This window comes from Callithrix jacchus, chromosome 7 (assembly GCF_049354715.1).
Source record: "Callithrix jacchus isolate 240 chromosome 7, calJac240_pri, whole genome shotgun sequence".
Lineage (NCBI taxonomy): Eukaryota > Metazoa > Chordata > Mammalia > Primates > Cebidae > Callithrix > Callithrix jacchus.
This window is the reverse complement of record NC_133508.1, coordinates 79068058-79095294: the sequence shown is the minus strand read 5'-3', so window position 1 is coordinate 79095294 and position 27237 is coordinate 79068058. Positions and strand designations below refer to the sequence as shown.

Here is a 27237-nt window from a genome sequence, read left to right as displayed (position 1 = left end):
GTGGCGCGCGCCTGTAATCCCAGCTACTCAGGCGGCTGAGGCAGGAGAATTGCTTGAACCCAGGAGGCGGAGGTTGCGGTGAGCCGAGATCGTGCCATTGCACTCCAGCCTGGGTAACAAGAGTGAAACTCCGCCTCAAAAAAAAAAAAGAATTTTTTTCCTGATTATAAATGCAATTCATGCACACTGCAGAAAACATGAAAATACAAAAAGTAAAGAAGAAAAATAATCCGTAATCCCACAATCTAGAGATTAATAACCTGAAATTTTGGTGAATTTCCTTCTGTTCCTTTCTCTGAATACATTCATTTTATATATTGTGTGCCATCTTGTGCATATTGCTTTATATTGGATTATGACCATTCTCAGAGAATAGCACATTTTTATTAGAGATATAGTAGAACTTTTTTTTTTTTTTTTTTGAGATAGAGTCTTGCTCAAGACACCCAGGCAGGAGTACAGTGGCACAGTCTCAGCTCACTACAACCTCCACTTCCAGGTTCAAGCAATTCTCCTGCCTCAGCCTCCTGAGTAGCTAGGATTACAGGCATGCACCACCACACCCAGCTAATTTTTTGTATTTTTAGTAAAGACGGAGTTTTACCATATTGCCTAAAGACATTCCTATTCAGCTTAAAAAAATATAGTAGCCAAACAAAGCTTATCTTGCTCACAAGCTACTTCATTGTGAGCCCTGATTAAAGCATTTATCCATTCCTACTTTATCCATGACCCTATGATAGGTGTTAGGGGTGCGACAGATCAATAAGCAGGGAGCCCGCAAATATATAAATAAAGCTCGGTTTATTTAGAAAGGCAAGATACGTCAGTTGCTCTCAGTGGAACAAAAGTTCAGGCATCTAAGTTAACATTTCTGTTGCTTACAAGCCCCACTTGATAAATTCCCTGTGGAACTCAGCTATATCCTGGCTAAGTGCTTTTATTGATCTGTTGACAGTAATTCTCTACCTCCCCAAAAACTTTTTTTTTTGAAACAGTCTCACTCTGTCGCCAGGGCTCGAGTGCAATGGCACAAACTCAGCTCATTGCAACCTCTGCCTCCTGGGTTCAAGCAGTTCTCCTGTCCCAGCCTCCCGAGTAGCTGGGATTACAGGTGCCCACCACCATGCCCAGCTAATTTTTTGTATTTTTAGTAGAGACAGGTTTCAGCATGTTGGCCAGGCTGGTCTCAAACTCCTGACTTGATGATTCGTTGGCCTTGGTCTCTCCAAGTGCTGGGATTACAGGCGTGAGCCACTGTGCCCAGCCCCAAAAACTTTTTTTTAATAGTTTCTGTCATTTCTTTGGTAGCAGTCATGGTTTATAAAGAAAATACTTTAATTGCATTTCTATTGTCCAAGAAGGTGTTTGAACACGGCTGTGTATTGTCTGTGGCTGCTTTTGTGCTACAACAGCAGTTGATAGTTGAAACAGAGACCCTATAGCTCTCAAGCCTAAAATATTTATCTGACCCTTTACAGAAAAACTTTTCTGACTCCTCTAGATTTTTCTTACCTGTTTAAAATATGTATAAATAGAGTCAAACAGTTAACCTACAGTTAAGTGATCGATCATGTGTAATAAGTAATAGAAATGCAAAAACCCATGATTGTAAGCATCTAACAACAGAGCCTCAAAATACATGCGGCAAAAGCAGACAGAATTGAACAGAAAAATAGACAATTCAATAATAATAGTTGGAGACTTCAATATCCTACCTTCAGTGATAAACAGAACAACTAGATGAAAGATCAAATATCTCACTCTCAGTAATGAATGGAACAACTAGATAGAAGATCAAATATCCTACTTTCAGTAATGCATAGAAAATTAGATCAGCAAGGAAATATAAGACTTGAACCACTCTATAAACCAACTAGACCTAACAGATAACTATAGAACACCATTCAATAACAGCAGAATGCCTATTCTTCTCTAGTACATACAGACCATTCTTCAGGATAAACCATATGTTAGACCATAAAATAAAATTCAATAAATGTATAAGGATTGATTTCATACAAAGTAGGTTCTGCAACTACATGGAATGAAATTAGTAGTCAATAACTAAAGGAAATTCGGTAAATTTATAAATATGTGGAAAAACCCACTCTTAACCAATAAGTCACAGAAAAAAATTACAAGGGAAATTAGACAATGCTTTGAGATAAATGAAAATGAAAACAACATACTAAAACTTAGATGCTGGCAAAGCAGTACTCAGAGGGTGCTATATGAATTTACAACTTGTGTCAATTTACACTTATATACGTTAAAAAGATCTCAAATCAGTAACCTAGCATTCCGTCTTAAGAAACTAGAAAAACAAGAGAAATCTAAAACATATTTATCAACTCCTTTATGCCCAGTCCTCTTTTGGGTCTAGACACAGCTAGCAGAAGAAAGGAAAATTAAAGATTAGAGCAGGGATAAACAAAACAGAGAATAAAGAAACTACAGAGAGAATCAATGAGACCGAATGTTGGTTCCTTGAAAAGACCAACAAAATTGACAACCCTTTAGCTAGATTGGCCTAGAAAAGAAGATTCAGATTACTAAAATCAGAAATGAAAGCGAGGAGGCTGGGCACGGTGGCTCACGCCTGTAATCCCAGCACTTTGGGAGGCCGAGGTGGGTGGATCATGAGGTCAAGAAATCGAGACTATCCTGGTCAACAAGGTGAAACCCCGTCTCAACTAAAAATACAAAAATTAGCTGGGCATGGTGGCGCGTGCCTGTAATCCTAGCTACTCGGAAGGCTGAGGCAGGAGAATTGCCTGAACCCAGGAGGCGGAGGTTGCCCTGAGCCGAGATCGCGCCATTGCACTTCAGCCTGGGTAATGAGCAAAACTCCGTCTCAAAAAAGAAAAAAAAAGAAATGAAAGTGAGGACATTACTATCAACCTTGCAGAAATAAAAGAGATTATAAGAGAACACTATTAGCAATTGCATGCCAACAAACTAGATAACTTAGTTGAAATGGACATATTTCTAAAGAGACACAAGCTACCAAAACTGACCTAAGAAGAAATAGAATATCCCAATAGATCTACAAGTAAAGAAATTTACCTACTAATAAAAAAAAAAAAATCCCCACAAGAAAAGCTCAGGAACAGATGACTTCACTGGTGAATTCTTCCAATTTATAGAAGGATTAACACCAATTATTCCCAAACACTTTCCAGAGAAAATAGAAGGGAGCGATTTCTAACACATCCTATAAAGCCAGTATTATCCTGATTACAAAACTATAGACCACTATCCATTAGGAGTATAGATGCAAAAATTCTTAACAAAATACTAGCAAACCAAATCCAGCAGCATATAAAAAGGATTATATGTCATAGTAAAGTGGGATTTATTCCAGAAATTCAAGGTTGGTCAAACATACAAATATCAATCAATGTAATGTACCATATTAATAGAATAAAGGATAAAAAATATCCTAATAAAAATATCATCTCAATAGATGCAGAAAAAGCTCTTGACAGAACCCAACAACCTTTATGATAAAAACATTTAAACTAGAAATAGAAGGGAACTTCTGTAACTTGGTAAAGGGCATCTTTGAAAAACACATAGAGGAACAAATGGTAGACATCATACTTAATTTAAGATCAAAGACTGAGAGCTTTCTCCCTAAGAATAGGAATGAATTTGGACCTCTGCCTTACATTAGTTATAAGAAAAATTAACCACATACAAAAAGATTTAAATGTAACAGCTAAAAATATAAAACTTTTAGGAGGATACATAGGGGTAAATCTGCATGAGCTTGGATTAGGCAACCATTTCTTAGATATGACATTAAAAGAACAAAGAACTAAAGAAAAACAGATTAAGGCCGGGCACAGTGGCTCACACCTGTAATCCCAGCACTTTAGGAGGCTGAGATGGGAGGATCACCTGAGGAGTTCACGGGAGTTCAAGACCAGCCTGACCAACATGGAGAAACCTGTCTCTACTAAAAATACAAAATTAGCTGGTGTGACAGTGCATGCTGGTAATCCCAGCTACTCGGTAGGCTGAGGCAGGAGAATTGCTTGAACTGGGGAGGCAGAAGTTGCAGTGAGCTGAGATTGTACCACTGCACTCCAGCCTGGACAACCAGAGCAAAACTCCATCTAAAAAAAAAAGAAAGAAAAGGAAAAACAGATTGGTTGGACACTGTCAAAATTAAAAACTTTTGTGCATCAGCGAACGCTTTCAAAGTGAAAAGACAACCCAGTCAATGGAAGAAAACACTTGCAAATCTTATATATCATAAGGTTCTAGTATCCAGAGTATGTGAAGAACTCTTAAAACTCAACAGTAAAAAGACAAAGGCCCTGTTTTTGTTTTGTTTTGTTTTACAGTCCAGAGGTCTTTTTTTTTTTTTTTTTAACCATGAATTCATAGGGAATAGGTTCCAGCAGCTCAGGCTCCTTCCCATTGGTTCTCACAAAGTGTGCTTCTCTGGGTGGAGCAGGCTGTCACTTCAGTTGGACCCAGATACCTTTCTCTTTGGCTTCCTTCTTTTTCTGATCATTTTCCTTCACACGTTTTAGGAAGCTATCTCGGCTCTTAGCGTGCTTGATGTGCTCAATACACACATTAATTCTCTTGGCAAGAATCTTGCCCTTAACTTGTTTGTTTACAGCAATGCCAACAGCATGCTGGGTAACATTGTAGACTCTTCCAGTTTTGCCGTGATAACATTTGTGGGGCATTCCTTTTTGAACAGTACCCATTCCCTTGATGTCTACAATATCACCTTTCTTATAGATTTGCATATACATGGTCAAAGGAACAACTGCATGTTTTCTAAAAGGCCTAGAGAACATGTATCAAGTGCCTCTCCTCTTTCCGTTTGTGTTTGTCATTTTGGCAAATTACTGGAAGGAAGATGGCGGTTCCGGCCGAAAGGCTCATTTTGTTATTTTAAAAAAGCCTTGGGAAACTGGATGCAATGGCTGACTCCTATAATCTCAGTACTTTGAGAGGTTGAGGCAGGAGGATTGCTTGAGGCCAAGAGTTTGCCACCAGCCTGGGCCTCATAGCAATACTCTGTTTCTACAAAAAGATTAAAATAAATTTTTTTAATTAGCAAAGGATTTAAATATTTGTTCAAAGAAGATATACAAATGGCCAACAAGCACATGAAAAGATGCTCAACATTACTAGTCATTAGGAAAATGTGAAACAAAACCAAAATGATATACTGCTTCTACTAGGATGGCTGTAGTTAAAAGACAGAAAAAGAAAAAAATAAGCATTAGTGAAGATGTGAAGAAGGTGAAACCCTCATACATTGTTGGTGGAGGTGTAGAATGGTCCGGCTACTATAGATAGCAGTTTGGCAGCTCCTCAAAAAGTTAAGTATAGAGTTACTATATGACCTAAGAAATTGAAAACATATGTTCATACAGAAACTTATACATAAATATTCATAGCAGCATTATCATCCATAACAGCAAAAAAATGGAAACAACCCAAATGTCTACCAACTGATGAATGGATAATCAAAATGTAGTATATCCATGCAGTGGGATATTATTCAGTCATTAAAAGGAATTAAATATTTATAAATGCTACAACATGGATGAACCTTGAAAACATTAAGGAAAAGAAGCCAGACATTAAAGGCCATATATTGTCTGTTTCCATTTACATGCAATGTCCAGGATAGGCAAATTTAGAAAGACAGAAAGTAGATTGGTGGTTGCTGGGCATCAGTGTGAGGAGGGGAAAATGGAAATGGTGGTTGACCAGTGTAGTTTTTTTTTTTTTTTTAATGTTTTCTTTTTTTGTAAATGGTGATGAAAATGTCCTTGGAATTAGGGTGATGGCTATGCATCCTTGTGAATATACTAACAAACACTAAATTTTACACTTTTAAATTTTATGGCATGTCAATTATAATTAAAAATGTAAAAACGAATTATTGGAGGAAGTGTCAGAATTGGGTAATAGATTTCAGTCATTCGTAGAAGCATTTATTTAGGAGATTTTACTAGCTACTCTGTAGAAGTGCAGTTCAATAGAATTCTGCAGTGATGCAAATGTTCTATATCTGCACTGTCTAATTGAATGTTTAAAAATAAGTATGCACGTATAATAGAAAAGCTGTGATGTAAACCAAACTGTCACAGTACTTTTTGCTGGAGGGTTGAAAAACACTGGCTTTGGAGTACAGGCTTAGAGCAACTCCTTCATCTCTCCACACCAATGCTTCCTTACCTTTAAAAAAGAAATAACAGATTTTTGTTTTGTTTTCGAAGAGTTGAATAGTTACATGCAAGACCACTTGCTGTACCACTAGAGCTGGGGGACATTCACAGTGGTTTCTATGCAAATGGTCCCTCTGGAGCACAGAAGACAAAGCTAGTGGTGCTCTTTGAAGCACCGCAACATGGTTATAGGAACACATGTTGTAAAAGGTCTCCTAAAACCTCATCAAATGCCGATGTAATCCCAACATTTTGAGAGGCCTAGATGGGAGGATGGCTTGAGGCCAGGAGTTTGAGACCATCCTACATGAGAGCCTGTATTTACAAAAAAATTAAAAATTAACCGAGTATGGAGTTGCTTTGGGAGGCTGAGGAGGGAGGGAGGATCACTTGAACCCAGAAGTTCCAGCCTGGGCAACAGAGCAAGACTGTCTCAGGAAAAAAAAAAAAAGTGAATTCCTTTCCTTTCCTTTTCTTTCTTTTCCTTAAGAGGAAGACTCTGAACCCATAGGCTTCAGTGTTTACACATCTTGAAAATAACCTTAAAGCAATGTAGAGTTGGCCGGGCACAGTGGCTCATACCTGTAATCCCAACACCTTGAGAGGCGGAGGCGAGCAGATCACTTGAGGTCAGATCTCTACCAAAAATACAAAAATTAGCTGGGTATGGTGGCATGTGCCTGTAATCCCAGCTACTCAGGAGGCTGAGGCAGGAGAATTGCTTGAACCTGGGAGGCAGAGGTTGTAGTGAGCAAGATTGCACCCCCGCACCACTGCACTCCAGTCTGAGTGACAGATATTGTACTAGAGTGAGCTGGGCCTCCAAAATGTTGTAGTGGAGCGAGCGTACAAAGTCAACGCTAAGACAAAAGTATGCCAAATTGCAGGGTCTTTATTGCCGGCGGCCATGGAGGACTCGAGTCTCTCCAACCCGTGGCCCCGAAAGGAGGGTGTCAAGAACTTTTTACCCATACAACCACCTCGGGAGTGAGGGTGAGGGGCAGGGGTGGGGGTGAGGGGCTTTAGACATTCCGAGGGGTAGTAGATTCTGTAAATTACCTCCTGGGTGGAGATGAGGATGAGGGGCTCCGGACATTATGAGGGCCAGGGGACTTTTGACATTCTGATTGTTACTTAAGCGGTTCACAAAAGTTAAGATAAGCATTTGTTTACACATTGTCTGGGTAAAGTGGAAATTACAAGTTGCAGGGGCCAAAATCGTGTGGGTTTGGATTGCTTGCCTGTCACATTTGGGTTACAGAGAGCAGTTTAAACAGAAAGCCAAAGTATGGTTGAGGTATGCAGGTTTATGGGGCTTTTTACCATGTCACACAGAGTGAGACTTCACCTCAAAAAAAAAAAATAGAATTAAAGTTGCCTTTGTTGTTATCAGTTAAGCTGAATAGCCACAACATCCCTATATGACTTCAGAATGTGAATGTGTGCCCGCAGAAATGACATACTCTCCAGTCCCAACGCAGTTTTTATACTATTGGATAACCACATGAAAGGAAAGAGATTTGAGTCTCAGAAATGGCTTTGAGCTCCCTGTCTGGTTGGTGTTTGCTGACTTTTCTGGTGTCTAGGGATAGGCCAGTAGGAGGGCTAATGGAATCTTAAGTCGCACCAAATATAAAGATCATGAAGTCTATGTTTCTATTGTCAGTGGGGTGGTCCATCAGAAAGCTGACTGGGACAGCATTCATGAGAAGATATGTCAGCTCTTGATTCCACTGCGCACTTCCATGCCCTTCTACAATTCAGAGGAAGAACGGCAGCATGGCCTGCAGCAGCTGCAGCAGCGGCAGGTAGGGCCTATGGCACTTTCCATGGTTACATCATAGGTACAGTGAAGCTGCTCAAGACAAGGGTTGAACTGTGTTGAGATCACTAAACTGTAACCTCACTGAGGACAAAAACTTTGTTTTATATCTTTAAGTCCTCATTACCATTCAGTTAGTTGTTTTCCACATTTACTAAATACTCTCTATTAGTCTGGTATTTACACATTTACTAAATACTCTCTGCATTAGTTTGATATTTGCTGTTACAACCAAATATCACAAACTGGGTGGTGGCTCAAACAACATATATTTATTTTCTCACAGCTCTGGAGGCTGGGAATCCCAAGATCAAGGGGTCAGCAGGTTTGGTTTCTTCTTGAGCCCTCTCTTCCTGGCTTGCAGGTGGATGTCATCCTGACGTGTCTTCATATGGTCCTCTGTGTGCAAGCATCCCTGGTATCTCTTTCTGTGTCCAATTTCCTCTTTTTATAAAGACACAAGTCAGATTAGGTTAGGGCCCATCTAATGGCCTCATTCTAACTTAATCACTTCCCAACAGGCCCTTGCTCTGACTATAGTCATATTGTAAGAGACAGAGGTTAGGACTTCAACACATGAATTTTGGCGAGGGACACAGTTCACCTTGTAACATCCACAGAAGCCAAGAACCTGGCCACATAATGGAAGGGTTAAGAATGATATATGGCAGGCCGGGCATGGTGGCTCATGCCTATAATCCCAGCACTTTGGGAGGCCGAGACGGGTGGATCACAAGGTCAAGAGATCGAGACCATCCTGGTCAACAAGGTGAAACCCTGTCTCTACTAAAAATACAAAAATTAGCTGGGAATGGTGGTGCACACCTGTAGTCCCAGCTACTCGGGAGGCTGAGGCAGGAGAATTGCTTGAACCCAGGAGACGGAAGTTGCGGTGAGCCGAGATCAGGCCATTGCACTCCAGCCTGGGTAACAAGAGTGAATGTCTCAAAAAAAAAAAAATGATATATGGATATACTACCAAATAAACAAAGGAAGTTAGTTTTTTTATATTTTTATAAATACATATCTGTTCCATTGGTCTATATCTCTGTTTTGGTACCAGTACCATGCTGTTTATAAAATAAATATTTTATAATACTCAACATATATAATATATAATGTTGAGTATTATAGAGCATTGAATATTATTCAATATTATTATATATAATGTTGAGTATTATTGAGTATTGAACATCTCAGTCACTCTGTAAAATTAGCCCCTTATTATAAGCCATAAATCTCTACACATAAGATCCATTCATTTTAGTGTTAGGACACTGGGACAGTGGCCTTAGAACAATGTAGAGTTAAAGGTTTTTTGTGATATTTGCTAAACAGGATAATTCCAGAAGGGAAAATGAGATGCTTCTCTCAAAATTAACTAGGAAGGCAGAAAGTTTCAGATTGTCCTGAGACATGCTAGCTTTGCTAAAGTTTTATTACAACTGTAAGAATAATACTCATTTATTCATCTGATAATTCTATATTGAGCATTCATCTATATTAAACACAGAACTAAGATGTAACGATACGTTTCTGGACCTTAAGGAACACATAGCCCGGAATTTACCTTCTTATATCACCTATCTGGAACCTCACATCTACTCTAATACAGACAGGCTCACTACGTGCTTTTAACTGGGTCATTAGGTGTTGGCCTTGTCCCCAGGGCCATCTGCATCCACCTTTGCCTTTAACTGCAGACTGTCTCAGAAAGTCTGTTTCTCTCTCCCACAGAAGTATTTGATTGAATTCTGCTACACTGTAGCCCAGAAATACCTCTTTGAAGGGAAACACGAAGATGCTGTACCAGCAGCTTTGCATTCCCTTCGCTTCCGTGTGAACCTGTACGGCCTGAGCTCCGTAGAGCTTGTGCCTGCTTACCTGCTGTTGGCCGAGGCCAGCCTTGGTGAGTGAAACCAACTTGAGATCCTTGTATCCCTTAAGTAGTAATACGTTTGAGTCACACCAGTGATCAAAGAGTTGCCCTTTAAAGTGGCACCAAGACACCTATTGTAGAATAGCAGGGTTGCTGTAAAGTTTAGCACAAGGTGGAGAAGGAGATGGCACAGACTTTTGTCTACGACTGGCAGAAATCCACTAAAGCTGGCCTGCACAAAAAGGAAAAACTTTTTTTTCATATGTATTTTATTGTACTTTAGGTTCTGGGGTACATTTGAAGAACATGCAGGATTGTTGCATAGGTACATACATGGCAATGTGGTTTGCTGCCTCCATCCCCATCACCTATATCTGGCATTTTCCCCCATGCTATCCCTCCCCAACCCTTACCCTGCACTGTATCTCCCCTGGTCCCCTCCAAGAGACCCCGGTGTGTGATGCTCCCCTCCCTGTGTCCATGTGTTCTCATTGTTCAACACTCGCCAATGAGTGAGAACATGTGGTGTTTGATTTTCTGTTCTTGTGTAAGTTTGCTGAGAATGATGGTTTCCAGGTTCATCTATGTCCCTACAAAGGACACAAACTCATCGTTTTTTATGGCTGCATAGTATTCCATGGTGTATATGTGCCACATTTTCCTTATCCAGTCTATCATCACTGGGCATTTGGGTTGGTTACAGGTCTTTGCTATTGTAAATAGTGCCGCAATGAATATATGTGTGCATGTGTCTTTATAATAGAAGAATTTATAATTCTTTGGATATATACCCAGTAATGGGATTGCTAGGTCAAACGGAATTTCTATTTCTAAGTCCTTGATGAATCGCTGCACTGTCTTCCACAATTGTTGAACTAATTTACATTCCCACCACCAATGTAAAAGTGTTCCTATTTCTTCACATCCTCTCCAGCATCTGTTGTCTCCAGAATTTTTAATGATCACCATTCTAACTGACATGAGATGGTATCTCAATGTGGTTTTGATATGCATTTCTCTGATGACCAGTGATCATGAGCATTTTTTCATATGTTTGTTGGCCTCATATATATCTTCTTTTGTAAAGTGTCTGTTCATATCCTTTGCCCACTTTTGAATGGGTTTGTTTTTTTCTTGTATATCTGTTTTAGTTCTTTATAGATTCTGGATATTAGCCCTTTGTCAGATGGGTAGATTGTAAAAATTTTTTCCCATTCTGTTGGTGGCCAGTTCACTCTAATGATTGTTTCCTTTGCTGTACAGAAACTCTGGAGTTTAATTAGATCCCATTTGTCTATTTTGGCTTTTGTTGCCAATGCTTTTGGTGTCTTAGTCATGAAATACTTGCCTATGCCTGTGTCCTTAATGGTTTTGCTTAGGTTTGCTTCTAGGGTTTTTATGGTGTTAGGTCTTATGTTTAAGTCTTTAATCCACCTGGAATTAATTTTACTGTAAGGTGTCAGGAAGCGGTCCAGTTTCTGTTTTCTGCACATGGCTAGCCAGTTGTCCCAACACCATTTATTAAACAGGGAATCCTTTCCCCATTGCTTGTTTTTGTCAGGTTTATCAAAGATCAGATGGTTGTAGATGTGTGGCGTTGCCTCTGAGGCTTCTGTTCTGTTCCATTGGTCTATATCTCTGTTTTGTTACCAGTACCATGCTGTTTTGATTGCTGTAGCCTTGTAGTATATAGTTTGAAGTCATGTAGTGTGATGCCTCCAGCTTTGTTCTTTTTGCTTAGAATTGACTTGGCTATGTGGGCTCTCTTTTCCTCTTTTTTTTTCTTTTTAATTTTTTATTGCATTTTAGGTTTTGGGGTACATGTGTAGAACATGCAAGACAGGTGCATAGGTACACACATGGCAGTGTGTTTTGCTTCCTTTCTCCCCTTCACCCACATTTGGAATTTCTCCCCAGGCTATCCCTCCCCAGCTCCCCCCACCGCTGGCCCTCCCCTTTTCCCCCCAATAGACCCCAGTGTTTAGTACTTCCCTCCCTGTGTCCATGTGTTCTCATTTTTCATCACCCGCCTATGAGTGAGAATATGTGGTATTTCATTTTCTGTTCTTCTGTCAGTTTGCTGAGAATGATGTTCTCCAGATTCAGCCATGTCCCTACAAACGACACGAACTGATCGTTTCTGATTGCTGCATAATATTCCATGGTGTATATGTGCCACATTTTCCCAATCCAGTCTATCATCAATGGGCATTAGGGTTGATTCCAGGTCTTTGCTATTGTAAACAGTGCTTCAATGAACATTTGTGTGCATGTGTCCTTATAGTAGAACGATTTATAGTCCTTTGGATATATACCCAGTAATGGGACTACTGGGACAAATGGAATTTCTATTTCTAAGGCCTTGAGGAATTGCCACACTGTCTTCCACAATGGTTGAACTAATTTATACTCCCACCAACAGTGTAAAAGTGTTCCTATTTCTCCACATCCTCTCCAGCATCTGTTGTCTCCAGATTTTTTAATGATCGCCATTCTAACTGGCGTGAGATGGTATCTCAATGTGGTTTTGATTTGCATCTCTCTAATGACCAGTGATGATGAGCATTTTTTCATATGATTGTTGGCCTCATATATGTCTTCTTTTGTAAAGTGTCTGTTCATATCCTTTGCCCATTTTTGAATGGGCTTGTTTGTTTTTTCCTGTATATCTGTTTGAGTTCTTTGTAAATTCTGGATATCAGCCCTTTGTCAGATGGGTAAACTGCAAACATTTTTTCCCATTCTGTTGGTTGCCGATTCACTCTAGTGACTGTTTCTTTTGCCGTGCAGAAGCTGTGGAGTTTCATTAGGTCCCATTTGTCTATTTTGGCTTTTGTTGCCAATGCTTTTGGTGTTTTATTCATGAAGTCCTTGCCTACTCCTATGTCCTGGATGGTTTTGCCTAAATTTTCTTCTAGGGTTTTTATGGTGCCAGGTTTTATGTTTAAGTCATAAATCTATCTGGAGTTAATTTTAGTGTAAGGTGTCAGGAAGGGGTCCAGTTTCTGCTTTCTGCACATGGCTAGCCAGTTTTCCCAACATCATTTGTTAAACAGGGAATTCTTTCCCCATTGCTTGTTTTTGTCAGGTTTATCAAAGATTGTATGGTTGTAGATATGTTGTGTTGCCTCCGATGCCTCTGTTTTGTTCCATTGGTCTATATCTCTGTTTTGGTACCAGTACCATGCTGTTTTGATTACTGTAGCCTTGTAGTATAGTTTGAAATCCGGTGGTCTGATGCTCCCTGCTGTGTTCTTTTTGCTTAGAACTGACTTGGCTATGCGGGCTCTCTTTTGGTTCCATATGAAGTTCATGGTGGTTTTTTCCAGTTCTCTGAAGAAAGTCAATGGTAGCTTGATGGGGATAGCGTTGATTCTATAAATAACTTTGGGCAGTATAGCCATTTTCACGATATTAATTCTTCCTAACCATGAACATGGAATGTTTCTCCATCTGTTTGTGTCCTCTCCTATTTCATTGAACAGTGGTTTGTAGTTTTCCTTGAAGAGGTCCCTTACGTTCCTTGTGAGTTGTATTCCTAGGTATTTTATTCTTTTTGTAGCAATTATGAATGGCAGTTTGTTCTTGATTTGGCTTTCTTTAAGTCTGTTATTGGTGTAGAGGAACGCTTGTGATTTTTGCACATTGATTTTATATCCTGAGACTTTGCTGAAGTTGCTTATCAGTTTCAGGAGTTTATGGGCTGAGGCGATGGGGTCTTCTAGGTATACTATCATGTCGTCTGCAAATAGAGACAATTTGGCTTCCACCTTTCCTATTTGAATACCCTTTATTTCTTTTTCTTGCCTGATTGCTGTGGCTAAAACTTCCAGTACTATATTGAATAGGAGTGGTGAAAGAGGGCATCCTTGTCTAGTGCCGGATTTCAAAGGGAATGCTTCCAGTTTTTGCCCATTCAGTATGATATTGGCTGTTGGTTTGTCGTAAATAGCTTTTATTACTTTGAGGTACGTTCCATCGATACCGAGTTTATTGAGGGTTTTTAGCATAAAGGTTGTTGAATTTTGTCAAATGCCTTCTCTGCGTCAATTGAGATAATCATGTGGTTTTTGTTTTTGGTTCTGTTTATGTGGTGAATTACGTTTATAGACTTGCGTATGTTGAACCAGCCTTGCATCCCCGGGATGAATCCTACTTGATCATGTTGGATAAGTTTTTTGATTTGCTGTTGCAATCGGCTTGCCAATATTTTATTGAAGATTTTTGCATCTATGTTCATCATGGATATTGGCCTGAAGTTTTCTTTTCTTGTTGGGTCTCTGCCGGGTTTTGTAATCAGGATGATATGGGTCTCATAAAATTATTTGGGAAGGATTCCCTCTTTTTGGATTATTTGTAATAGTTTCAGAAGGAATGGTACCAGCTCCTCTTTGTGTGTCTGGTAGAATTCGGCTGTGAACCCGTCTGGACCTGGGCTTTTTTTGTGTGGTAGGCTCTTAATTGCTGCCTCGACTTCTGACCTTGTTATTGGTCTATTCATAGTTTCAGCTTCCTCCTGGTTTAGGCTTGGGAGGACACAGGAGTCCAGGAATTTATCCATTTCTTCCAGGTTTACTAGTTTATGTGCATAGAGTTGTTTGTAATATTCTCTGATGATGGTTTGAATTTCTGTGGAATCTGTGGTGATTTCCCCTTTATCAATTTTTATTGCATCTCTTTGGTTGTTCTCTCTTTTCTTTTTAATCAATCTGGCTAGTGGTCTGTTTATTTTGTTGATCTTTTCAAAAAACCAGCTCTTGGATTTATTGATTTTTTGAAGGGTTTTTCGTGTCTCTATCTCCTTCAGTTCAGCTCTGACCTTAGTTATTTCTTGTCTTCCGCTGGGTTTTGAGTTTTTTTGATCTTGCTCCTCTAGCTCTTTCAATTTTGACGATAGGGTGTCAATTTTGGATCTCTCCATTCTCCTCATATGGGCACTTATTGCTATATATTTTCCTCTAGAGACTGCTTTAAATGTGTCCCAGAGATTCTGGCATGTTGTGTCTTCATTCTCATTTGTTTCGAAGAACTTCTTTATTTCTGCCTTCATTTCATTGTTTATCCAGTCAACATTCAAGAGCCAGTTGTTCAGGTTCCATGAAGCTGTGGGGTTCTGGGTTGGTTTCTGAATTCTGAGTTCTAACTTGATTGCACTATGGTCTGAGAGACTGTTTGTTATGATTTCAGTTGTTTTGCATTTGCTGAGGAGTGCTTTACTTCCAATTATGTGGTCAATTTTTGAGTAGGTGTGATGTGGTGCTGAGAAGAATTATTCTGTGGATTTGGGGTGGAGCGTTCTGTAAATGTCTATCAGGTTTGCTTGTTCCAGGTCTGAGTTCAAGCCCTGGATATCTGTGTTGATTTTCTGTCTGGTTGATCTGTCTATTATTGACAGTGGAGTGTTAAAATCTCCCGCTATTATTGTGTGGGAGTCTAAATCTCTTTGTAAGTCATTAAGAACTTGCCTTGTGTATCTGGGTTCTCCTGTATTGGGTCCATATATGTTTAGGATCGTTAGCTCTTCTTGTTGTATCGATCCTTTTACCATTATGTAATGGCCTTCTTTGTCTCTTTTGATCTTTGTTGCTTTAAAGTCTATTTTATCTGAGATGAGAATTGCAACTCCTGCTTTTTTTTGCTCTTCATTTGCTTGGTAAATCTTCCTCCATCCCTTTATTTTGAGCCTTTGTGTATGTGCATGTGAGATGGGTTTCCTGGATACAGCACACCGATGGGTTTTGGTTTTTTATCCAATTTGCCAGTCTGTGTCTTTTGATTGGTGCATTTAGTCCATTTACATTTAGGGTTAATATTGTTATGTGTGAATTTGATCCTGCCATTTTGATGCTAGCTGGCTGTTTTGCCGGTTAGTTGATCCAGATTCTTCATTATGTTGATGCTCTTTAGCATTTAGTGTGATTTTGGAATGGCTGGTACTGGTTGTTCCCTTCTATGTGTAGTGCCTCTTTCAGGAGCTCTTGTAAAGCAGGCCTGTTGGTGACAAAATCTCTGAGTACTTGCTTGTTCGCAAAGATTTTATTTTTCCTTCACTTAGGAAGCTCAGTTTGGCTGGATATGAAATTCTGGGTTTAAAGTTCTTTTCTTTAAGGATGTTGAATATTGGCCCCCCCACTCTCTTCTGGCTTGTAGAGTTTCTGCCGAGAGATCTGCTGTGAGTCTGATGGGGTTCCCTTTGTGGGTGACACGACCTTTCTCTCTGGCTGTCCTTAGTATTTTCTCCTTCATTTCAACCCTGGTGAATCTGACGATTATGTGCCTTGGGGTTGCTCTTCTTGTGGAATATTTTTGTGGTGTTCTCTGTATTTTCTGCATTTGAGTGTTGGCCTGCTTTGCTAGGTGGGGGAAATTTTCCTGGATAATATCCTGAAGAGTATTTTCCAGCTTGGATTCATTCTCTTCGTCCCCTTCTGGTACACCTATCAAACGTAGGTTAGGTCTGTTCCCATAGTCCCACATTTCTTGGAGACTTTGTTCATTCCTTTTTGCGCTTTTTTCTCTAGTCTTGGTTTCTAGTTTTATTTCATTGAGTTGATCTTCGACTTCTGATATTCTTTTTTCTGTTTGGTCGATTCGGCTGTTGAAACTTGTGCATGCTTCATGAAGTTCTTGTATTGTTTTTTTCAGCTCCTTCAATTCATTCATATTCCTCTCTAAGTTATTCATTCTTGTTATCATTTTCTCGAATCTTTTTTAAGGTTCTTAGTTTCTTTTCATTGATTTAAAACATGTTCTTTTTGCTCACAAAAGTTTCTCATTATCCACCTTCTGAAGTCGAATTCCATCATTTCGTCACAGTCATTCTCCATCCAAGTTTGTTCCCTTGCTGGTTAGGAGTTTTTGTCCTTTGTAGGAGTCGAGGTGTTCTGGTTTCAGGTATTTTCCTCCTTTTTGCACTGGTTTCTTCCCATCTTTGTGGATTTATCCACCTGTCATCTGAGTAGTTGCGGACTTTTTGATTGGGTCTCTGAGTGGATGCCAGATTGTTGATGATGAAGTATTTCTGTTACTTGGTTTTCCTTCTACCAGTCTAGCCCCTCCAGTGTTCGACTGCTGAGGTCCACTCCAGGCCCTGCTTGTCTGGGGTGCACCTATAGTGGCTGCAGAACAGTGAGGGATGCTACCAGTTTCTTTTTCTGCTATCTTTGTCCCAGGATGATGCCTGCCAAATGTTAGTCTTTTGGATATAGAGGGTTCAGGGAGCTGCTTGAGGAGACAGTCTGTACTTTATAGGAGCTCAAGTGCTGATCTGTGAGCTCTGTTGTTCATTCAGGACTGTTAGGCTGCTACATTTAATTCTGCTGCAGCAGAACTCATTAAAAAACCCCTTTTTTTCTCAGATGCTCTGTCTCGAGGGGTTGGGGTTTTTTTTATGAGTGTTTGTTGCACTGTTCTGCCCAGCTTGGAGGCAGTCTAGTCACTATTTGCCTGCCAAGGCTCTGCCCTGCTGGTGTGAGGTCTGCCCTGTTGCTGCAGGCTCTGCCCTGCTGCTGCGGTCTCCGCCCTGCTGCCACAGGCTATACCCTGTGGCGGAGTCTCTCTGTTGTGGCGGGTTGCCTCGGCAATGGCAGGCTGCATCAGCAATGGGAGTGTACCTCAGTAGGGGCGGGTTGCCTCGGTAATGGCAAACGCCCTTCCACCACTGAGCTGCACCATCCTGGGTTCAGCTGTGCCCGCAGTGAAACTCTCCACCGGAGCGTTTAGAATCGCCCTTTTGTTTGTCCTACTGCCCTGGCCCAAAGGCCATTTCCCTGGAATCTCCTGGCCTGGCTCACTGTCCAAGTCCCGTTCAATCAGATGGATATGCCAATCTGCCCTCTCAAGTCTCAGATTGCCGGTTCAACAGGGCATCCGGACCAGTGCGCTTTGTGCAGAGTGCTGTGGAGCACCGCTGCGCTGCAGCGCCAGCCGCTGGCTGCAGCGGCCGCTGGCTGCACCAGCCAAAACCACTGCGCTGGCATCCTGCGTCTCTTTTATACCTGGGAATTTCCCCGTTCTGTGGGCAAAAAAGATCTGCCTGGAAATGCGGCCCTGACTCACCCTCTGCGCGTTCACCAAGAGCTTTAATCCTGGGTTGTTCTCACCGCACCATCTTGAGTCGGTCTCCTCTTTTCTTCTATATGAAGTTTAAGGTGATTTTTTCCAGTTCTGTGAAAAGGGTCACAGGTAGCTTGGTGGGGGATAGTGTTGAATCTATAAATTACTTTGGGCAGTATGGCCATTTTCACAATATTGATTTTTCCTAATCATGAGTATGGAATGTTTTTCCATCTGTTTGTGTCCTCTCTTATTTTCTTGAGCAGTGGTTTGTAGTTCTCCTTGAAGAGTTTCTTTACATCCTTTGTTAGTTGTATTCCTAGGTATTTTTTTAAATTCTCTTTGTAGCAATTGTAAATGGCAGTTTGTTCTTGATTTGGTGCTAAGTCTGGTTTTTTTTTTGAGACGGAGTTTCACTCTTGTTATCCAGGCTGGAGTGCAATGGCGCGATCTTGGCTCACCGCAACCTCCACCTCCTAGGTTCAGGCAATTCTCCTGCCTCAGCCTCCTGAGTAGCTGGGATTACAGGCACGCGCCATTGTGTCCAGCTAATTTTTTGTATTTTTAGTAGAGATGGGGTTTCACCATGTTGACCAGGATGGTCTTGATCTCTTGACCTTGTGATCCACCCGTCTCGGCCTCCAAAAGTGCTGGGATTACAGGCTTGAGCCACTGCACCCGGCCTAAGTCTGTTATTGGTGTATAGGAATGCTTGTGATTTCTGTACATATTTTGTATCCTGAAACTTTGCTGAAGTTGCTTATCAGTTTAAGGAGATTTTGGGCTGAGACAATGGGGTCTTCTAAATATACAATCATGTCATTTGCAAATAGAGACAATTTGACTTCCAAATAGGAGGAACTTTATGAGGGAGCTGAGGCTTCATGAGGGACTAGAATTAGAATGCTGTAAGGAACCAAGGCAGGCACCTTTCTTTCTCTTTTGGGCCTTGTCTCCTGCATCTGCTTTTCTCTGGGTATCTGCTTCATTATTTTCCCTTTCTGTAGACCAGATTTGTCTACCCTATGCTCATCGTAGAAGACAGCTACCCGAAAATGTCAGATGGAGTTTTTCAAGTTACATGTTTTATATTTTGTGATAGGCAGTAGACACTATTAGCTTCTGATTTCCAATTTTGTTGACATGGCTTGAGTGTGGGATCCACCTATATTGCCTGGGATCAGGGTCACATAGTTCAGAAATACAGGAGCCCACCCCTATCGATGGGAGGGGCAATTCTGAGAGTATGGAACAGACTTAGAAGATACCCTAGTGGTAGCTACTATAAAAGGAAAATTAGCATTTTGAGAGGAATTGATATTCTTGAGCATCTACGGTGTTTTAGGCACTGTGCTACCACTTCATACATTTTAGTAGCCACCATTTAAAAAATACTTCATAATTTTGATAGCCACCATTTTTTAAAGTCCTTTTTTTTTTTGAGATGGAATCTTGCTCTGTAGCCCAGGCTGGAGTGCAGTGGTGCAATTTGGCTCACTTCAACCTCCACCTCCCAGGTTCAAGCAATTCTCCTGCCTCAGCCTCCCAAGTAGCTGGGACTACAGGCATGCACCACCACACCCAGCTAATTTTCATATTTTTAGTAGAGATGGGGTTTCATCATATTGGTCAGGCTGATGTTGAACTCCTGACCTTGTGATCCACCTGCCTTGACCTCCTGAAGTACTGGGATTACAGGTGTGAGCCACCACACCTGGCCCAAAAAAAATGCTTTTTTAAAAGAAAAACTGTTTTTTTAAAAGTAAAACTAGGCTGGGTGCAGTGGCTCAAGCCTGTAATCCCAGCACTTTGGGAGGCTGAGGCAGGTGGATCATGAGGTCAAGAGATTTGAGACCATCCTGGTCAACAAGGTGAAACCCCATCTCTACTAAAAATACAAAAATTCGCTGGGCCTGCTGGTGCATGCCTGTAATCCCAGCTACTCAGGAGGTGGAGGTTGTGGTGAGCCGAGATCGCGCCATTGCACTTCAGCCTGGGTAACAAGAGTGAAACTCCGTCTCAAAAAAAAAGTAAAACTGTTGGCCGGGCATGGTGGCTCATGCCTGTAAACTTTGGGAGGCTGAGACAGATGGATTACCTGAGGTTAGCAGTTTGAGACCTGGCTTACCAATATGGCAAAACCTTGTCTCTACTTAAAATATAAAAATTAGCTGGGTGTGGTGGTAGGCACCTGTAATCCCAACTATTTGGGAGGCTAAGGCAGGAGAATCACTTGAACCTGGGAGGCAGAGCTTACAGTGAGCCAACATTGCGCCATTCCACTCCAGCCTGGGCAACAGAGCAAGATTCTATCTAAAAAACAAAAAGTACAACTGTTAAATTAAGTACGATATAAATAACCTTTATCACTTGAGCCCTCTGTCCTCTGAGGGTAGGTGGCTTACTTGGTTCCCTATCTTTAGAATACTTCAGTGTGTGATTCCCACAAATACTTTCATTACCACAATACAACCTCATCTACTAAGGGGGCCCCATTGAGAAGAAGGATCCCCTTAGTAGATAAGACAGATTATATTGTGGTTATGAAGGAGAATGTCTTCGTGGGAATCACACAAAGGGACCCTATCATTTAAGAAGATCCCATTCAAGTTTCTTGAATTTTCCCAGTAACATCTTTTATAGCAAAAGGATACAGTTCAGGATCACACTTTTCATTTTGTTGCCATGTGTTGGCAACAAAACTCTGGAATAGTTTCCCAGCCTTCTCTTGACTTTTATGACCTTGACACTTTTTTTTTTTTGAGACAGAGTTTCGCTCTTGTTATCCAGACTGGAGTGCAATGGCGCGATCTCGGCTCACCGCAACCTCCGCCTCCTGGGTTCAAGCAATTCTCTTGCCTCAGCCTCCCAAGTAGCTGGGACTACAGGCACGCGCCACCATGCCCAGCTAATATTTTGTATTTTTAGTAGAGACAGGGTTTCACCTTGTTGACCAGGATGGTCTTGATCTCTTGACCTCGTGATCCACCCGCCTCAGCCTCCCAAAGTGCTGGGATTATAGGCGTGAGCCACCACGCCTGGCTGACCTTGACACTTTTAAAGGTTACAGGTCAATTATTATATAAAACATCTTTCAATTTTGGTTTGTCTGATATTTCCTAATAACAACACTTAGGTTATGGATTTTTGGCAAAAACAGTACAGAGGTGATGCTGTGTTTTCATCCCATCCTAAAAATTGTCATGGTTTCATTTTTTTCCATTACTGATGATGTTCATTTTAATTATATTATTAGGATGGTATCTGCCAGGCTTCCTCCCTATAATGTTACTCTTTCCCCCTTCTGTAATTAATAACTTTAATTTTCATTTCATAGGGAGGTCCTCTGAAACCATATAAATATCCCATTCCTCATCAAATTGTCAATGTATTCATTCAGTTATTTATGTCAGTATTGACTCTTGGTTTCCTATTTTATTCAATGGGCTTAAATTTATTACTATCATTAATTTGATGTTCAAACTGTCCCTGATGTGACTAGGGGCAGCCCCCACTCAAGCTGGCTTCTGTATCTCCTAGATACAATGCCATTTGTTCTTTGATCACTTTCTTGCTTTATGGAACATACCTCTAAAGATCCCTGATTTCTTTTAGTGGAAAGTGAAATTCAGAAGCCAAGAGCCAAGCACTAGATGTACTCATGCCATTGGGGTGTTACTGCTCCCAGGCCTTCTCAGAGGACAGAGTTAGGGAGTAAGTTTAAATACAGTAATGGGTATATATAGACACACATTACATCTGTATTTGTTTCTCTATCTATATATCTTTTTTTTTTTTTTCAAACCAAGTCTCACTCTATCACCTAGACTAGAGCACAGTGGCACAATCTGAGCTCACTGCAGCCCCTACCTCCTGGGTTCAAGCAATTCTTTTGCCTCAGCCTCCCAAGTAGTTGGGACTACAGGCATCCGGCACCACACCTGGCTAATTTTTTTATTTGTAGTAGATACCGGGTTTCACCATGTTGGCCAGTCTGATCTCAACTCCTGGCCTCAAGTGATCCACTCTGCCCGGCCTATATCTATATATCTACATCAATAGCTGTATGACCACAAGTCTAAACTGTTTCATCCAGCTCTAATACAGCACCACAGGGTCCAATCTGATTTGCTCCCATTCCATAATTGCAACTCCCTTTGCTTACGCTTCCACTTTCATTAGTTTATTTATGTATTAATCAGTTCACCTGTCTAAACCAATCCCCCGTCTCTAACTCCATCCTTTCCACCTTACTGATACCTCCTCCCCCACCTTGGGCTCTGACTGCCCATTCCAGGCTGCCTCTGCTGTGTGAATCCCTCTTCACCTGTGTGGGTTCCAACTCCCCATACCAGACTGTTTGCTTGCAGGAATGCCCTGCTCACCCTGCTCAGATCTGATACCCCGATCCAGACTGTCTTTCCTCCAAACTAATGAGAAAAGGACTGGGCAAGGAAATACAGCCCAGGTTCTGTTTATCTCTGACACTGACTACCTATGGAATTTTGGAAAAGTCACCTTGCCCAAGTCTCATCATCTCTCATCTAGACCACTGCCTGCGAATTCGTCTTCCTACATCTTCTCTTGTCTCCCTCCAATCTAGTTTGCATACAAAAATGTGACCAAATCACTCCTCTAAATCAAATTTCTTTTTCTTTTTTTTTTTGGAGACGGAGTTTCCCTGTTGTTACCCAGGCTGGAGTGCAATGGCATGATCTCAGCTCACCGCAACCTCCGCCTCCTGGGTTCAGGCAATTCTCCTGCCTCAGCCTCCTGAGTAGCTGGGATTACAGGCACGTGCCACCATGCCCAGCTAATTTTTTGTATTTTTAGTAGAGATGGGGTTTCACCATGTTGACCAAGATTTTTTGACCTCGTGATCCACCCGCCTCGGCCTCCCAAAGTGCTGGGATGACAGGCGTGAGCCACTGCGCCCGGCCCTAAATAAAGTTTCTTTCTTTTTTTTTTTGTAAGAGAAGGAAAGAAAAAAAAGTAGTGGAGAGGAAGAAAAAGAGGGAGAGAGAACGGAAATGTTGCTTTATTCTAAAAAAAATGGGTATTAATAATGGCCAATCAATATTTCATTTAAACCTATGAGTAGGTGTGATGTGGTATTGACAAGAATGTATATTTTGTGTATTTAAAGTGGAGAGCTCTATAAATATTTATTAAGTTTACTTGTTCCAGATCTGAGTTCAAGTCCTGGATATCCTTATTAATTTTCTGTCTCATTGAGTCTAAGTCTCTTTGTATCTGGGTGTTAGGATCGTTAGCTCTTATTGTTGCATTGATCTTTTACCACTATATCTTTGTTGCTTTAAAATCTATTTTATCAGATATGAGAATTGCAACTCCTGCTTTTTATTTATTTATTTATTTTTGCTCTCCATTTGGTTGGTAAATCTTTCTCCATCCCTTTGAGTCTTTGTGTATCCTTGCATGTGAAATGGGTCTGGATGTAGCATACTGTTGGGTTTTGGTTGTATCTTTTGATTGGGGGATTTAGTCGATTTAAATTTAGGGTTACTGCCATTTGATGTTAACTGGCTGTTTTATCCATTCATTGATGTAAATTCTTCTTTATGTTGATGCTCTTTACTTTTTGGTATATTTTTAGAAAGGCTAATACTGGTTGTTTCTTTCTATGTGTAATGCTTCTTTCAGAAGCTCTTGTAAAGTAGGCCTGGTGGTAATAAAATCTCCGAGTACTTGCTTGTTCATAAAAGATTTTATTTTTCCTTTAGTTGTGAAGCTTAGTTTGGCTGGATATGAAATTCTGTGCTGAAAGTTCTGTTCTTTACGGATGTTGAATATTGGCCCCCACTCTCTTCTGGCTTGTAGGGTTTCTGCTGAGAGATCTGCTGTAAGTCTGATAGGCTTCCCTTTGTAATTAACCTGACCTTTCTCTCTGGCTGCCTTTAGTGTTTTCTCCTTCGTTTCAACCATGGTGAATCTAATGATGATGTGCCTTGGGGTTGCTCTTCTTGAGGAATATCTTTGTGGTGTTCTCTGTATTACCTGGGGTTGAATATTGTCCTGTTTTGCTAGGTTAGGAAAATTTTCCTGAATAATATCCTGAAGAATATTTTCCAGCTTGGATTCATTCTCTCTGTCACATTCAGGTACACCTATCAAATGTAAATTTGGTCTTTTCACATAGTCCCACATTTCTTGGAGACTTTGCTCATTCCTTTTTATCCTTTTTTCTCTAATCTTGTCTTCTCATTTTATTTAAGTTGGACTTCGACCTCTGATATCCTTTCTTCTGCTTGAACAATTCAAGTGTTTAAACCTGTGCATACTTCTCGGAGTTCCTGTATTGTATTCTTCAGTTCCATTAATTCACTTATATTCCTCTCTAAACTATCGATTCTCATTAGGATTTCGTCAAACCTTTTTTCAGAGTTCTTAGTTTCTTTACATTGGGCTACAACATGTTCTTTTAACTCACAGAAGTTTCTTATTCATCTTCTGAAGCCTGATTCTGTTAATGGGATGCGCTTATTCTTCATCAAGCCTTGTTCCCTTGTTGATGAGGAACTGTGATCCTCTTTAGAGGGAGAGGCATTCTGATTTTGAGTATTCTCAGCCTTTTTACGCTGGTTTCTTCCCATCATTGTAAATTTATCCACCTGTCATCTTTGTAATTACCAACTTTCGTCTCTGAGTGGACATCCAAGTTGTTAATTCCCAGGGCTAAAATATGAGCAACCCACTGCACCGGACAAAATAGCGGCGTTAAGACTGATGGTGCTTTTCTGCCCAGGAATCTCCAGTCTGGCTTCCTTCTTGAGTCCATAATAGGTGACTCTGCCTTCCCAGAGCTCCAAATGTCGGTCAGAAGGGGAACTAGTCCCGTTTACTCCGCGCTAAGAGCTGCCGCGCTGAGGTGCCGGCAAAACCGCTGCGCTGGCCACAAGAGTCGTGCTGGTGACCTGTGCGGCTCCTCTATTGGGAATCTTCTGCTCCGTGAGCAACAAAAATTTGTCTGAAAGTGTGGCATCCTCTTGTTCTCTGCGCTTTCACTGGGAGCTGCAATCCCGAGATGTTAGTGATCAGCCATCTTGGATCGTTCCCCCTAAATCAAATTTCTAAAGCAACCTATGAGGCTCTGCTTGTTCTAGCCCTTAGCAAATTTTCTCACCTCAATTCTATCATTTTGTCTCTCTTGAATTCTTTTCTCCCTCCCTTTCAGTTACATTGACTGGACTTCTCTCAGTTCCTCATAAGCACAATGATTTTCTTGCACTGAAAGGCTTTTCTGTAGCCACTCTCTCCACTTCTCCTCCCCTTCCCTTCACCGAATCAACTCCTAGTCTTTCAGGTCTCAGCTCAAGGTTTACTACCCGCTTGTCTAGAAGCCTTTCCCAGGCCTCCAGACCAAATCGGGTCTCTCTCTCTCTCTTTTAGACAGAGGCCTAATCTGTTGCTTAGGCTGGAGTGCAGTGGTATGATCTCAGTTCACTACAACCTCTGCCTTCTGGGTTCAAGTGATTCTTCTGCCTCAGCCTCCCAAGTAGCTGGGACTACAGGCACACACCACCACACCCAGCTAATTTTTGTATTTTTAGTAAGATACAGTTTCACTATGTTGCCCAGACTGGTCTTGAACTCCTGACTCCAAATGATCCACCTTCCTCAGCCTCCCAAAGTGCTGGGATTACAGGTGTGAGCCACCACACTCAGCCGGGTCTCTTTTTTAATATACTCATTTAAAGACCTACTCCTTTCTTCTGAGCACTTACTCCGTTAATAATTATATTCATTGATGAAATTATTTAATTGTCTCCCTGCTCCAGCAAATTGTAAGCTCAGGGAGAACTGGATCTATGTCTATTTTTACTCATCATGTATGTCTTCATGCTCAGCCCAGTACTTAGCACAGAGAAGTCACTAAAAAATTAATTTCACAGTACCTGAAACCTAGTGAGCACTGTTTGAGTATGTGTTGAATCTGAGTTCTCTTCACGGGATTCATTTAAGGATGAAATGAATTTGAGTGTAATGACCATGAAAGTGCTTTGAAGTCTGGAAAGTGCTGTGTAAAAGGAAAATTTCACTGTAACTACACAGCCATTGATTTAAAATCTTGCTAAACTTTTTGGAAGTCTAAAGAAATCTCTTCCCTGTGCACATTTCTTTCCCATCTTAGAGACTCCTTCAGACTGGAGTAGAAGGGTAACAGATATTCAGCTTTTTTTCTTTCCTTTTTTTTTTGGTAAATTTTTGAAATTTTAATCCACTAGAAATGACAGTTTCAGTAACATTTCGAGGAGGAGCCACCTACTCATCTTCCCCTACTGTTATCAGCACTTTGGAAGCAGGAGAGCCTGGGTTCAAATCTCAGCTCTTTCTTTACTGGCTGGGTGATCGTAGGCACCAAGCTCTTCGTCACTCAGAGCTCTCACACACATGGTTCCTTCTCCCTGGGATGCTATTTCCTCTCTTATACGTGGCTGGCTTTTGATCAACCTTCAGGTGTCTGCTTGAACTGGCCAGGTGTGGTGACTCACACCTGTAATTTCAGCACTTTGGGAGGTCGAAATGGGAGGATCTCTTGAGCCCAGGAATTTAAGACCAGCCTAGGCAACCTAGCAAGACCTCATCTCTCTCTTTTTTTTTTTAATTTTTAAAGATGGGGTTTCACCATAATGGCCGGGCTGGTCTTGAACTCCTGACCTCAGGTGATCCACCCACCTTGGCCTCCCAAAGTGCTAGAATTACAGGTGTGAGCCACTGCGCCCAGCCTTAAGACCTCATCTCTTAAAAAAAAAGAAATTGACTGGGTACGGTGGCTCACACCTGTAATCCCAGCCCTTTGGGGAGCTAAGGTGGGCAGATCATGAGGTCAAGAGATCAAGACCATCCTGGCCAACATGGTGAACCCCTGTCTCTACTAAAAATACAAAAATTAGCTGAGCGGGGTGGCACATGCCTGTAGTCCTAGCTACTTGGGAGGCTGAGGCAGGAGAATTGCTTGAATCCAGGAGGTGGATGCTGCAGTGAGCTGAGACTGAGCCACTGCACTCCAGCCTAGCAACAGAGCAAGACTCCATCTCAATAAAAAAAAATTAGGCAGGCATGGTGGCATGCACCTGTAGTCCCAGCTATTTGGGAGGCTGAGATGGGAGGATTGCTTAAGCCTAGGAGGTAGAGGCTACAGTGAACTAGGATTTTGGTCATTGTGTTCTATTCATTTTCTTCACAGCACTCATGTTTTGTCTATTTATTGTATGCCTACTTCACTTGATTTTAAGCTTCTTGGAGTCAGG

General features: G+C 41.1%; 1 protein-coding gene and 1 pseudogene across 6 annotated transcripts in view; one reads left to right on the top strand and one right to left on the bottom strand.

The window, feature by feature from the left end:
- The window catches only part of ZMYND12 (zinc finger MYND-type containing 12), a 53036-nt gene that overhangs the window by 4713 nt on the left and 21086 nt on the right, over positions 1–27237 (top strand). For 3 of the 6 annotated variants that reach the window (XM_035251064.3, XM_035251063.3, XM_002750694.6), the window contains exons 2-3: positions 7876–8017; positions 9769–9940. In XM_035251064.3, the coding sequence (XP_035106955.1) occupies positions 7955–8017; positions 9769–9940 (235 nt within the window). In that variant the 5' untranslated portion in view covers positions 7876–7954. The remainder of the gene's footprint in view (positions 1–7875; positions 8018–9768; positions 9941–27237) is intronic. The other 3 variants (XM_035251066.3, XM_035251065.3, XM_078331414.1) reach the window with 1 other exon arrangement.
- LOC128932637 (large ribosomal subunit protein eL21 pseudogene) lies at positions 4391–4823 on the bottom strand (annotated as a pseudogene).